The sequence below is a fragment of the Heterodontus francisci genome, unplaced genomic scaffold (genome assembly GCF_036365525.1).
Source record: "Heterodontus francisci isolate sHetFra1 unplaced genomic scaffold, sHetFra1.hap1 HAP1_SCAFFOLD_43, whole genome shotgun sequence".
NCBI classification, from domain to species: domain Eukaryota; kingdom Metazoa; phylum Chordata; class Chondrichthyes; order Heterodontiformes; family Heterodontidae; genus Heterodontus; species Heterodontus francisci.
In genome coordinates, this window is record NW_027141852.1 from 15,733,883 (window position 1) to 15,748,626 (window position 14,744).

Below are 14,744 nucleotides of genomic sequence, written 5' to 3' on the forward strand. Positions count from 1 at the left end.
TCTTCTTCAAATTTGGCTGCCCGGAGAAATTCGGCACCATCGTCTGCCGACTGCATGACATGTAATCATTGGCAACGGACCTAGCACTGACCTAATCCCAATGTAAACTGGGCTCAAGCAAGGCTGTGTCATCGCACCAAAGCTCTTTTCCATCTTCCTCCCTGCAACATTCCACCTCATCTCCTCACACTCAAACACAGTACCAGAGACTGACAGATACAGAATGGATGTCACACTCACAGTACCAGAGTCTGTAAAATACAGAATGAATCCCTACTGCACCAGAGACTGAGAGCTACCGAATTACACAACACGCTCAAACACAGGATCAGAGAAAAAAAGAAATGAAATTAATTGCACGCTCACATGCAATAGCAGAGACACAAGGACACAGAATCAGCCAATATGTGTCTTCCCAACAACAGCCAGGACATTTCCAGGGAGCTTTACATAAGAAGCGGCTCTTTCAACAGAAACTGGGGTTGGAGACAGTCTTTGGGAAATATACTTCCTGATTGCAGGAAGGGTGTTTGTGATTGGTTGCAAATGTTTAATCTGATTGGATGGCGAAAGAGACCAATTAGAGAATTACAATATGAAACCTTTGTGACATCACTGCCAGTCACCCAATCACAATCTTTATTTTCCCCCATCCCTCATTAGCATAGAGCTGTGGGATTGTCTATTTAATCCGCACTCGGAAGGGGTTTGGTTTATTTCTGTGTCTGAAATTGAGACTGAAGATGGTTGAAGAGAAGAAGAAAGCAGCTCCTAAGAAGGGCGCCAAGAAAACCTTAAATAAACCGTCAGCAAAGGGCGGCAACAAGCGGAGAAAGTCGAGGAAGGAGAGTTACTCCATCTACATCTACAAAGTGATGAAGCAGGTTCACCCCGACACCGGCATCTCCTCCAAGGCCATGATCATCATGAACTCGTTTGTGAACGATATTTTCGAGCGCATCGCGGGTGAGGCTTCCCGCCTGGCCCATTACAACAAGCGCAGCACCATCAGCTCCCGGGAGATCCAGACCGCCGTGCGCCTGCTGCTGCCCGGGGAGCTGGCCAAGCACGCCGTGTCGGAAGGGACAAAGGCGGTGACCAAGTACACCAGCTCCAAGTAAAACTGCACAATGGACTGAAAAACATCCCAAACACAACGGCTCTTTGAAGAGCCACCCACAATCTCTCTGAAAAAGCTGCATCCGAACATCTCAATTAAATCATTTTAAGATAATGTATAATATACTGTGTTTGTGTCTCCTGTCCCATGAACCCATAATGCGCTCATTCGCCTTTCCTTTTTTGCTTTAAGCTGTTATTTATTTTGCACAGCCCCTGAATGACCGCTTTAACAGCTGCTTTCAGCGGGAAGAGTCAGACCTCCGTTCCTTCACTCTATTCCTGAAATGTGAACTGATTCATCATTTTATTAACAGTAACTCTCCGCAGTGTAACAGCCCGGAATGGGATCATTAGAGAGCAGATTAAGGGCAGTTTGAGGATTCGATCCGGCTCCCTCTTTTCAGAGAAGGACACTGGGCTCTGATTGAAGATAAACTGAACGTTTCGCTTCAGGGAAATGCTGGGAACAGGGATTTAGTACCTCCCGGGACAGTTTGAAAGCGATTGTGGGAAGATCCACAATTTAAACAACATTTAAAACCCGCGTCTCTGATTGGTGACGAAAGGAGTTGAATAAAAGAAAATAAAGAGAAGGGATTTTAAATCTTTGACGAAGGATGACATTTATTTTAATCCGCTCCTTTCCGAAAATGAAATTGGCGGGCTTTTTGAAATTGACAAATTCTGTTTCTGAGGTTGTGGTGGGTAAATCCCGCCCTCTTCTGTTGTCAGTGACCTGATTGGTGATGAATATAGGCAAATAAGGTGAATTAAGTACCGACCAATGAGGAGAATTTTCAGTCTGTAAGTACAGTAAATGCAGTGGAAAATATCCATTCTTCGTGAAAGAATTTGTGAAAATGTCTGGAAGAGGAAAGACCGGCGGCAAAGCTCGGGCCAAGGCCAAGTCTCGCTCCTCCCGGGCTGGACTGCAGTTCCCGGTGGGCCGTGTTCACAGGCTCCTGAGAAAGGGCAACTATGCTGAGCGTGTGGGTGCTGGAGCCCCGGTCTATCTGGCTGCTGTGCTCGAGTATCTGACCGCTGAAATCCTCGAACTCGCCGGTAACGCGGCCCGGGACAACAAGAAGACCCGCATCATCCCCAGGCACCTGCAGCTGGCCGTCCGCAACGACGAGGAGCTCAACATGCTGCTGGGAGGGGTGACCATCGCTCAGGGCGGGGTGCTGCCTAATATCCAGGCCGTGCTGTTGCCCAAGAAAACCAGCGCTCAGAGCTCCCAGAAAAAGTAAAGCGGCCAAAATATCATCGAATAAACCAAAGGCTCTTTTCAGAGCCACCGACAGTCTCTGTGAAAGGGCTGATTACTGTCTGATTCCAGAATGTCAGTAACAGGACCGAATCAGATTTATTTACAATGTTCAAGCAACTATTTCAGTGACTTCTCACTGTCCCCCGAAACCCTGTCCAATGTATTACTTCCACACCGAATTTGAGTTATTTGTCCCGTTACATTTTGCCGGCAGTTACAGATGAGTAACCAATAATATTACAGATTAAAGCTGTTCGTAAAATATGGACATAACCATCCAAAATCTTGTTTTTTATTCCGCTTTTATCAGCACAATTTCCTGGCGCTATTTTACGAACAGCTTTAAAATGGTGCCAGGAATTTGCTGATAAAAGCGGAATATAAATGTTTTTTAATGCTCATACATGTATATATATATATATATATATATAAAACGATCAGCTTTGGATAGATTTTCCAGTAATCGCTTCTTTCCGATACTGAAATTGGCGGCTTTTTCGAATTCAAACTTTGTCAGGTCGACAATTTAAGCCAATGATTTGCTGCATTTTCCAATTCGAAGCTCTGCGATTGGTTAAGACATACGAATGGGAAGAGGGTGACCAATCAGAAGTGGGCTCGGGCTCAAACTGCGGGAATTCCAGGTCCCTGAATGATTGAGCTGAAACTGATCAGTTTCACAAACCCTGTCAGTTTCAGTGCAGGAAACACCGTCTCGGGAGAAATAACATCACAAGTGGGTCTGGTTCCAGTGACCGATTCAACGGCTGCTGCAAAACTCCCGGATTCTCTCATTGCATCGAAATCATTTTGAAATTCTATGAAAACAATGAGTGATTCTGGAGGAGTGATGTGGCTTTTCACTGAGGGCATGTGTCGACTGCGGAAATAACTAACTGGAGAGTCTCGGGCACTGTTTACACAGCACGTTTACAAAATCAAATCCACTGCACATCCTTGCTACAACTGAAATATCAAACTCGGGGATTCCAGTTTTGTATCCCGAACACAGCAGATTGATTGAACTGTTCTGAACAGCCTATCCCAGCTCCCATTTCCAGGTCACTGCTTTCTCTGTGAGGTGGTGGGTGGCTCTTCGAAGAGCCTTTGTTGTGCGTTTGCTGGAAAGGGTCAAGTTGTTCAACCGCCGAATCCGTAGAGAGTGCAGCCCTGCCGTTTCAGAGCGTACACCACATCCATGGCAGTGACCGTCTTGCGCTTGGCATGCTCAGTGTAGGTGACCGCATCCCTGATCACATTCTCCAGGAAAACCTTCAACACCCCGCGAGTCTCCTCACAGATCAAACCCGAGATTCGCTTGACCCCGCCACGGCGAGCCAGGCGGCGGATTGCTGGTTTGGTGATGCCCTGGATATTATCACGAAGCACTTTGCGGTGCCGCTTTGCTCCGCCTTTGCCCAGTCCTTTGCCTCCTTTACCTCTGCCAGACATGATGATTCTTCACTCAGATCACTGCAGTACATGAGTAACAGAATCCTTCAGGATCCTTTGTATACAGACCCCCTGGACCTGGCTGAGAAAGGCAGAGTGAGAGCAGGGAGTGGAGGAGACAGAGTGAGGATTAAACAGAGAGCGAGAGGGAGGAGACACCCAGAGTGACAGACAGAGAGAGAACGGCCCCTCATCTTTCAGATCCACCTCCAGTTTCCTCCGGGCTGCCAATTTCAAACCCTTTATTAACAGTAGAACCGAAACCCAGCTCTCCACACAAACCCTTCCAGACTCGGCATTCGTAGTCAAAGCCTTCCAGAAAGCCGGAGCTTTTAAATATGGTCCCGCTACAATTAACACTCAGTAATGTTCCCACCGAAACACAATCCATTCGATACTAAGAAACCTCCTCAGTAACATCACCATTTCCACACACATCCGCTTCCAGCAGTTTACAAACACCTTATTACAGCTGTTTGGGGAATCTCCTGTGTTAAGATTGGAGTTGGAAAGCGGCCTTTACCCGGCAGTGTTATCGGCTCACAGTGAACCTGCCGACTGGTCGACTCAGCCATGGCCACAATTTCTATTATGAAGATTGCACCTTCACAGTCTACATCTAAATCTTCATGCAGTAAATGTGACAGTGCGTCAGCGATAGCATTCTCCTTTGAACTACGATATTCAATGTTACAGTCAAACAGTGAGAGAAGTACAGCCCACTGCAGCATCCTTGATACTGCCATTGTCAGTATTGTAGACTTTGGTCCCAGAATAGCTATTAGTGGTTTATGATCTGTTACTAGCGTAAAGTTTCCACCCAACAAAATCTGGTGAAACTTTTTGTTTCCAAAGATGATTCCAAACACTTCCTTTCCTATCTGTGTGTAGTTCCAGTCACTCTTGGTCAGGGTACGTGACACAAATGCTCTGGGCTTCTCCTGACCATGATCCACAACATGACTGATTACTGCTCCAACTCCATATTTTGAAGCTAGCTTCAGTTCACCATTTGTGTGGTAATGAATGTGTAGTGTGTCACTGGTCAAGCTTCTCTTACATGCATCATAAGCATCTTGTTGTGCTTTAGACCATTTCCATTTCACATCTTTCTTCAACAACTCATGTAGTGGAGCTAACACCATTGCATGCTCAGGCAGAAATTGCAAGTAGTATTGGACCATGCGTAGAAAAGATCTAAGCTCAGACACATCTTTTTGTCTTCGGGGCTTTGACCATAGCCTCTATCTTCTCTTTCACTGGCTGTAGTACTTTTCATTGATTATCAGGCCAAGGTACACCACCTCAGATTGTACAAAGGCACACTTGTTCTTTTTCAACTGACACATTGTGATCATTGAGCCTTTTTAACACTTCATCCAACACTTGAAAATTCTCTTCATTTGTTACAGTCATGATCAACACATCATCCTGATTGCACAAGCAATGTAGCACTCCTTGTAAAATCTTACCCATTGTAACTTGGAAGAAGTTTGGAGAAGGCTTCACACCGTACGGCAGCTTTATGTAGGAGTATAACGCCATGTGTGTGTTTATCGTGAGATACTGCAGATTCACTTGATTCACATTGAGCTGTGCATAAGCATGGAATAAATCCAACTTTGTGAATAGCTTGGATCCTGCTAACTCCGCATACAAATCTCGAGATCAGTAGTGGATACTTCTCATAATCCACTGCCTGGTTCATTGTGACATTGTCGTCCCACATAGACTGATGGTTTTGTCTGACTTGGGCACAATGACAATTTGGTTTGCCCAATCACAGTGATCAGTTTTCACCAGCACACCATATCTCTCCAGATTCTTTTGCTCCTCTTCAACCTGGGTTTTGGAAGCATAAGGAAGCAGCCAAACTTTGCAATATACTGGTTTGGTATCAGGCCTGATTCAGATGTGAGCTTTCACACTGATTATGCCTTCATAGCTGTCCTCGAAAGTGTTCCTGTAACAATTCAATGCCTGATCAAGCTCCTTGGTTGTTTCAACTTGAAAAAACATGCTTCCAGTCTAACTTCAGCTTTCAAAGCCAGTCTTTCCCCATTATTATTGGTTTGTTGACATATCTCACTACCTTGTAGGGGAGAGGCTGGCATAGCAGTAATGTCACTGAACTAATAATCTCACGACTCAGACTAATGCCCTGGGGATATGAGTTTAAATCCCACCATGGCAGCTGGTGGAATTCAGATTCAATTCATTAATGAATAATATAAAATCTGAGCAGTGGTGCCAAGCAACTATAATTGATTTTCATTAAAAACCATCTGGTTCACTCATACCCTTCACAGAAGGCAATCTGCTGTGCTTACCTGGTCTGGCCTGTATGTGATGCTGGCCCACAACAATTTGGTTTACTCTCACCTGTCCTCTGAAATGACCTAGCAAGCAATTCAGTTGTCAAGGGCAATTAGGAATGGGCAATAAATGCTGGCCTTGCCAGTGATGCCTACTTCCACTGACCTAATTTTTTAAACAATGGGTAACTTGAGGGGCCTGCCCTTATGTTGGATATTGCACTCCATTTGCCCACACATTTCTCACACCTCACCAGAGTAGGTTTTCAATTGACTGGTGCTCTCAGTTTGACGGACATCACTGACTTTGCTCCCATACATTTCTCTACTCATGATGGAGCAATCCATGGTCGTAGCAATGGACTGTTTATTTACCAACAACATTATACAAAAGTCTCCATCATTTGAGTGATTGCTAGTGGCATAAATGCTGTACAGCCCTTGCTCCTCTTTGGTTAGGCACTCTGGATTCACTTCAAGATTGTGAACTCCACCCTTATAACATCACTGTTTTCCATTACCACTGGAATTAGTTCCCTTTCCTTCTTTGGCCTCTGCTTGACAATTGAAACATTTTGCATTTCTGTACTGACATGATTGGGCTGTGTGGTTGCCCTGATGGTGATAACGACACTAAACTGCTGTCATTGGCACTCTTCTGGCTATGTCTGTCCACTTTAGACTTGGCTGAAGCACTTTAACAGTGGACAGAAGCCTGTACTAGTTACCTGCATAGGACAAAATTCCCTAACATTCTTTGATGCCATCTCCATGGAAACAGCAATCTTACACACGATCTCAAATGTAAGATTTTGTGTGTTTAGTAGCTTCGATTGGATTCTTTTGTTCACAAATCCACACACAAATATGTCTCATAATGCCCGGTCTAAGAATGTGCCAAAGTTGCAACGTAATAAAAATTCTTCAGTGCCACAATATACTCACATACTGCTTCACTACTTTTCTGATTTCTGGTTCCAAATTTATAGCATTCTGCTATCTCTCGTGGCTTAGGATTGAAATGTTCCTCCAAATTGGTGATTTTGTTTTGACTGGCACATATTTTGCTTTGTTCAGAGCAGGAAGCTTTGTTAGCATGTCATACACTTCCAGGCCAATTTCCACAAGCAAAATTGTTTTCTTTTGCTCAGGAATTGCCTTATTCTGAGTCTTGACCGCCTCACCTTCCAGTCCCAAAATATTCTTAACTCTAAAAACATGCCCATTCTTTCAATACAGGAACAGAATGTTGCTCAAACCCTCTCATTCGTTGCCATCTTTCAGCTGTATCCCATGAGTACAGCCAAATTTCCTCAATGAGCACGAAGACCGTGCGGTATCCTATTCAACTCAGGAGACAGTCTGAGGCTCAGGCTGTCCACAACCCATCTATATTCTTCACTATCCGAGCAACGAAGTCACCAGGAACTGGCTGATCTTGTTTTCTGCAGTCCCTGCTGCTGTTTTCTGCCTATATTTACAGACTTTATCTTCCCCTTGTTGCCATTTTCTCTATAATATTCAGGTGGGTCGAGCAGAAAAAATGAATACCAAATATGGCCAGTTCAAGGAAGTGTTTCTTCACGCCATTACGTCATCACGTCATGTGTGAATCACGTTCTGATCACTCCTTCCAAATGTATGTCTGAATAAGTGAAAAACCCCCCTCACAATTAACAATGTCACCTTTCAGTGTTTTGTGGAGAAATTTCACGGCGTGACGTATGTCATTAATGTGTTCGTACAAATTTCAGAAAAATATGGAGTTGCAAATGATTTGCCAGGAAATCGTCTAAACATATCTCCATGTCTCCCACTCACTCGCAAAGAACTGCAAACTCACAGATTCAGAAAGAACCCGGAGATGGAAATCAATGTTCAGCACAGCTAGAAAGATCTGCACTAATCTGTAGCTCAAAAAACTCAAACACTGTATTTTGACCCTTTGACTTACTTGGTCGAAGTACCTCTTTAATGAACAGATCAATCCTGGATTCAAATCCCCTTTCAGCCTGACTGTAACTTGGTTTTCCAACTACTTTATTGAGCAGCACAATAAGACAGGACAGTAACAAAAGCAAAATACTGCAGATGCTGGAAATCTGAAATGAAAACAGAAAGTGCTGGAAATACTCAGCGGGTCTGGTGGCATCTGTGGACAGAGAAGCAGAGTTAACCTTTCAGGTCTGTGACATTTTATCAGAACTGCTGAAATGTTAACTCTGCTCCTCTCTGCACAGATGCTACCAGACCTGCTGAATATTTCCAGCACTTTCTGTTTTTATTTAAAACAGGACTCGATCTGTCTTTGCTGAGCGAAGGATTTCGGAATGGATGTTTGACGATTGTCCCTTCTTGTACAGAAATTCACTGCAAATACTATAAAGGTACCTCAGTCAACCACACCTCCTTTGAGAGAAATTTGTTCATCATTGCATTTGATCTGGAAACCACTCTTGACATTAATCTCACTGAATCAGAGGGTGACGGATTGTATCTGTCAGTGTGTTCACGTCACTATGTGCTGCTTTCTACTGAGTCTGGGACACGATGCAAGGTGGAGGATTTGTCCGAGTTTTGGATTATATTGTCAGTTGAGAATGATAAAAACTGAAAAGAAGCAAATAAGAAATCCTTGTCCCCAGATTTGAGAATCTGGAGATCCACGTTGGGAAAGTGAATCAGAACATAATGAAGGATGAACTGTCTGATTGCCCAGAAGTGATGAAGACACAACTCAGTCAGCACGTTCCCCTGGTTTATGATGCTGGAACATTCCTCACACAGAAATTATTCAACTCAGTAAAAACATTCTTACAGCTGATAACTTTGCTACCAATTGAAGGACTGTCTAATGTGGTTATCAAGTCAGAGTGAAAAGTTTATTAAACTTGGTTCCATTCAATCCAGCTGTCATAAACTTTGAACCTTTATTCATTTTATAAACAGTATTTGAAGGGTCTCAGTAACAATGTTCAGTGTTGATGAGAGTAGGGTCTGGGTGAGAAACTGCTGAGTGTGACAGGGTCAGGACTGAATGCAGGAAGTTCTCTAACAGTCTCTCTCTCTCTTTATCCCTGTCTATTGCTGAAGGGATTGAGTTCATTGACAACTGGCGACTGCTGGTATTTGAATAAATGAAGTTCCTTCCAACCATTTTTTGATTGACAGCTACGAAGAACTTTTTTGTCCCAGGACACAAAAATGAACAGAAGTGGATCAGTGTAGGATGTTTCTCGGTCTGTATAAAAGGGGTGTGATTTCAGCTGCCATGGTCCAGTGGTTAAAGATTTCAACATTGAAATCCACTGGACTTATCCCAGTTTGGTTTAAGTCCTGCTCACAGAAGATCTATTCAGTGGTTTTAATTATTTTAAATCTTTAATCCTCTATTTCCACAAAACGCAGGCACTGAAATAACTCATACTCCTCACCATTGCTATCCATTATACTGGTAGTGGTTGCATGGTCTAATGGAGACACACTCGGAGGGGTTTGGGAGACGTTTCTTCTCGGGTTTTCGGGATCTTTTGGTCCACCAACAGCAACCGGATGTCTGCAGAGGAACTCGGAGTGCCAGGCCGCTCAGAGGACAGACTTCCCAGGATCAATTTTAATCAGGGGACAAAATATCAATGGAACAGAACATAAAAGGTCCGAGGATTGAAACTGAAATTCCTGATGTTTTGGAAGAAACCTGCAGATGTGGGACGTTAATATTTGCTCGGTGCAGATTCATTTTAGTTCGTTATTGTGTCCTGGGACAAACAAATGGCTGGCAGCTGTCAATCCAAAAAATAAAATTCAGAAGATTCTGGCAATTTCCACCCTGACAGCTCTCAGCAGTCTTGGTTCCATCCCATCCAGTCCTAATGACTTATCAACATGAAGTACAGCCAGCCGTTCCAGTATCTCCTATTTATTAGGAGTTATGTGCAAATGAATCCATTTGCAAATTATTGAAAGTGAGTGGTTTTATTGAAGAGGGTTTAAAGGAGGATGAGAGAATCGTGTGTGACAATGAAGTGGAATCAATGCAAGTAAAATTAGCAGGAACTGGAATGAAGGGGGTGGGGATCTCCTGGTCACATGGACTGATTGCAGAATTTTATAAAGATTTCTTTCATAGAGATTTTAACTCCATTTCATTTTTGCTATTTTTTTCATGGGATGTAAGCATCGCTGGCAAGACCATCATTTATTGCCCATCCCTAATTGCCCTGGTTTTGGTGAGCTGCCTACTTGAACCACTGCAGTCCACATGTTATAGGTACACACACAGTGCTATTAGGGAGGGAGTTCCGGGATTTTGATATGCCCTCGGCAAAATAGATCCAAGTCACGATGTTGTGTGGCTTGGAGGGGAGGTTGCTGGTTGCAGTGTTCCCATGTATCTGCTGCTATTGTCCTTCCAGGGAATCAGGGGGAAATCTCTCCGCTGGTTGGTGTCATACCTAACACAAAGGAAGATGGTTGTGGTTGTTGGAGGTCAATCATCTGAGCTACAGGACATCACTGCAGGAGTTCCTCTGGGTAGTGTCCAAGGCCCAACCATCTTCAGCTGCTTCATCAATGACCTTCCTTCAATCAGAAGGTCAGAAGTGGGGATTTTCGCTGATAATTGCACAATGTTCAGCAGCATTCATGACTGCTCAGACACTGAAGCAGTCTGTGTAGAAATGCAGCAAGACCTGGACAATATCTAGGCTTGGGCTGATAAGTGGCAAGTAACATTCATGCCACACAAGTGCCAGCAATAACCATCTCCAACAAGAGAGAATCTAACCATCTCCCCTTGACATTCAATGGCATTACCAATGCCGAATCCCCCACTATCAACATCCCAGGGGCTACCATTGACCAGAAATTGAACTGGAGTCGCCAAATAAATAATGTGGCTACAAGAGCAGGTCAGAGGCTAGGAATCCTGCGGCAATTAACTCACCTCCTGACTCCACAAAGCATGTCCACCATCGACAAGTCACAAGTCAGGAGTGTGATGGAATACTGTCCACTTGCTGGATAGGTGCAGCTCCAACAACACTCAAGAAGCTCGATACCATCCAGGCCAAAACAGCCCACTTGATTGGCACCCTATCCACAAACATTCACTCCCTCCGCCACTGATGTACAGTGGCAGCAGTGTGCACCTTTTTAAAATTCATTCATGGGATGTGGGCGTCGCTGGCTCGGCCAGCATTTATTGCCCATCTCTAACTGCCCTTGAGAAGGTGATGGTGAGCTGCTGTCTTGAACCACTGCAGTCCATGTGAGGTAGGTACACTCACAGTGCTGTTCGGAGGGGAGTTCCAGGATTTTGACCCAGTGACAGTGAAGGAACTGCGATATAGTTCCAAGTCAGGATAGTGTGTGACTTGTGGGGAACTTGCAGTTGGTGGCGTTTCCATGCATTTGCTGCCCTTGTCTTCTAGTTGGTAGAGGTTGCGGGTTTGGAAGGTGCTGTCGAAGGACCCTTGGTGCGTTGCTGCAGTGCATCTTGTAAAAAAAATGGTGGTAGAGGTCGGGTGTTTGGAAGGTGATGTCTAGGATGTTAAACGCTGCTGCCACTGTCCACCAGTGGTGGAGGGAGTGAATATTTAAGGTGGTGGACGGGGTGTCGATCAAGTGAACTGCTTTGTCCTGGATGGAGTCGAGCTTCCAGAGTGTTGTTGGAGCTGCATTCATCCAGGCAAGTGGAGAGTATTCCATTACACACCTAACTTGTGCCTTGTAGATGATGGACAGGGTTTGGTGAGTCAGAAGGTATGTTACTCAGAGAATAACATAAAAGGCTTTGCTATGGATACCCGCATAGGTCCTAGTTATGCCTGTCTTTTTGTGGTGTATGTCAAACATTCCTTTCTCCAGTCCTACTCAGGGCCCCACCCCCCAGCTCTTTTTCTGGTAGAATGATGACTGTGTCAGTGTCATTTCCTGCTCCTGCCCCGAACTGGAAAAATTCATCAACTTTGTTTCCAATTTCCACCATTCCCTCACCTTCACATGATCTATCTCCGACACTTCCCTTCCCTTTGTGACTTCTCTGTCTCCATCTCTGAGGATAAGGCTGTCCACTAATATTCATTCTAAGCCCACTGACTCCCACAGTTACCTTAACTACACTTCCTCACACCCTTCCTCTTGTAAGGACTCCATTCCATTCTCCCAGTTTTTCCATCTCAGACACATCATTTCTGATGATGCAACCTTCGACAACAGCACTTCTGATGTGTTTTCATTTTTCCTCAACCGAGGATTTCCCCCCAGCTGTGGTTGACAGGGCCCTCAACCGTGTCTGACAAATTTCCTGCACTTGTACCCTCATCCCTTCTCCTCCCTTCCAGAACTGCAATCAAGTTCCACCCGACCTGCCTGCACATCCAAAGGATCATTATCCACCATTTCTGCCACCTCCAGCGTGATGCCATTACCAAACCCATCTTCCCCTCCCCTGTCAGCAATCCAAAGGACTGTTCCCTCCGTGACACCCTTGTCCACTCCTGCATTACCCCTGACACCTTGTCCCCTTCCCATGACATCTTTGCATGTAATTGCAGGAGGCATAGATCCTGTCCTTTTACCACCCCTCTCTTCACCATCCAAGGCCCCAAACACACCTTCCAGGTGAAACAGTGATTTACTTGTACTTCTTTCAATTTAATACATTGTATTCGCTGCTCACAATGCAGCCACCTCTACATTGGGGAGATCAAACATAGATTGGGTGACTGCTTTGCGGAACATCTCTGCTCAGTCCGCAAGCATAAACCCAAGCTTCCGGTTGCTTGCCATTTCAGTTCACCACCCTGCTCTCATGCCCACATTTCTGTCCTCGGCCTGCTGCAGTGTTCCAGTGAAGCAAGCTCCAGGAACAGAACCTCATTTTCTGATTAGACACTCAACAGCCTTCCGGACTGAACATTGAGTACAATAATTTCAGAGCATGACTGGCTCTTTTAGATTATTTTATTTTATTTTATCATTTTTTGTCACCATGTGTCTGCCTTAATCTTGATTTTTCAAGTTTGTGCTTTTGGACAGAACTGTTCATTATTCTGTCATTAACACTCTCTCGATACTAATGTTTTGCCTTTCACTGCACCCTTAGCACTCTCCCTTTACCGCATGACCTATTTGTCAGTTAATCTCTCCTGCCCTCTGCCCTAACACATACCTTCCATTTTGTTCTCTTCCCCACCTCCACCCCCATCCCTCCGACAACCCCACTTCACTTACTTAAAACCTATTACATTGAGTGTGGGACAAATTCCATCCATCCTTTGTACTGTATGAGATTAATTTTGCCACACTTTCTGGTACATTATATGACAGTGAATTTAATTCTAAATATATCTCTGTGGTACTGTGTCTGAGTGTGAGATTATTTGAGTGTCAGTCTATGGAACTAAATGTGATTGTTTGATTCATTCTGTATGTCATTCATGAGTGTTGTATGGGAATGTGGGGCAGCTTCTGTATCTATCTGCTACTGTGGCTGAATGTGGATATCATTCTGTATCTGTCAATGTCTGGAACTAAATGTGAGTGTGAGCTTCATTGTGTATGCATCAATCTTATTGTCAGAATGTGTTTGATTCATTCTCAATGTGTCAATCTAAGGTACTATGTATGTGCGTGGTATTAATTATGTGTGTCACTTTATGTGAGCTTGGGTCTCATTGTATATCTGTCACTCTCTGGTTCTTTCCGTGACAGTGAGATTAAATCTCTATCTGCTGGTCTCTGAAATTAATTGATTTTGTGATTCACTCTGTGTCTGTCAGTCTATGAAACTGTGAATAATTGGGGGATATATATGGTGTTTGTCTGAACTTGGTATTGAGTATGATTGTCGTGATTCATTGTGTATCTGTCAGTATCCAGACTGAATGTGAAACAAGATGCATTCTGCACATGTAAATAACTGGTATTCTATGGAAGTGAACTCTATAATATGGCTGTCAGTCTTTGACACTGTATCTGATTGTGGTATTGACTCAATATCTTTCAGGTTTTGGTACTATATATGGGTGTGGATCAAGTTCTGCATGTCAGTCTCTGTTACTCTATGTGAGTGTGGGAAAACCTTTATGTAACTGTCAGTCTCTTGCAATGAATGCAAGTGTGGGATTAATTCTCTTTTCAACAGTATCTGGTACTGACTGTGAGCATGTGACTCCTACAATATCTGTCAATGTTTGCTCTTGTATGTGAATGTGCAATGCTTCCAATGTCTTTCAGTGCCTAGTACAGTGTGTACGGGTGGGATTAATTCTGTACCTGTCAGTATCTGGCACTGAATGAGATTGTGGGATTCATTCTTAGAATTAGAATTAGAACATTACAGCGCAGTACAGGCCCTTCGGCCCTCGATGTTGCGCTGACCTGTGAAACCATCTGACCTACACTATTCCATTTTCATCCATATGTCTATCCAATGACCACTTAAATGCCCTTAAAGTTGGCGAGTCCACTACTGTTGCTGGCAGGGCATTCCACGCCCCTACTACTCTGAGTAAAGAAACTACCTCTGACATCTGTCCTATATCTATCACTCCTCAAATTAAAGCTATGTCATCTCGTGT

The 14,744-nt window shown here is 44.1% G+C and overlaps 1 protein-coding gene across 1 annotated transcript; it reads left to right on the forward strand.

Moving 5' to 3' along the window:
* The first annotated feature begins 1,982 nt into the window (after positions 1-1,982).
* Positions 1,983-2,372, forward strand: LOC137364959 (histone H2A-like). Its single transcript, XM_068027829.1, has one exon. It carries the CDS (start codon positions 1,983-1,985, stop codon positions 2,370-2,372), a length of 390 nt encoding a protein of 129 aa, XP_067883930.1.
* The last annotated feature ends 12,372 nt before the right edge of the window (positions 2,373-14,744 follow it).

Coding starts and splice junctions, on each gene's coding strand:
- LOC137364959 (XM_068027829.1), top strand. CDS start 1,983: ATGTCTGGAAGAGGAAAGACCGGCGGCAAAGCTCGGGCCAAGGCCAAG.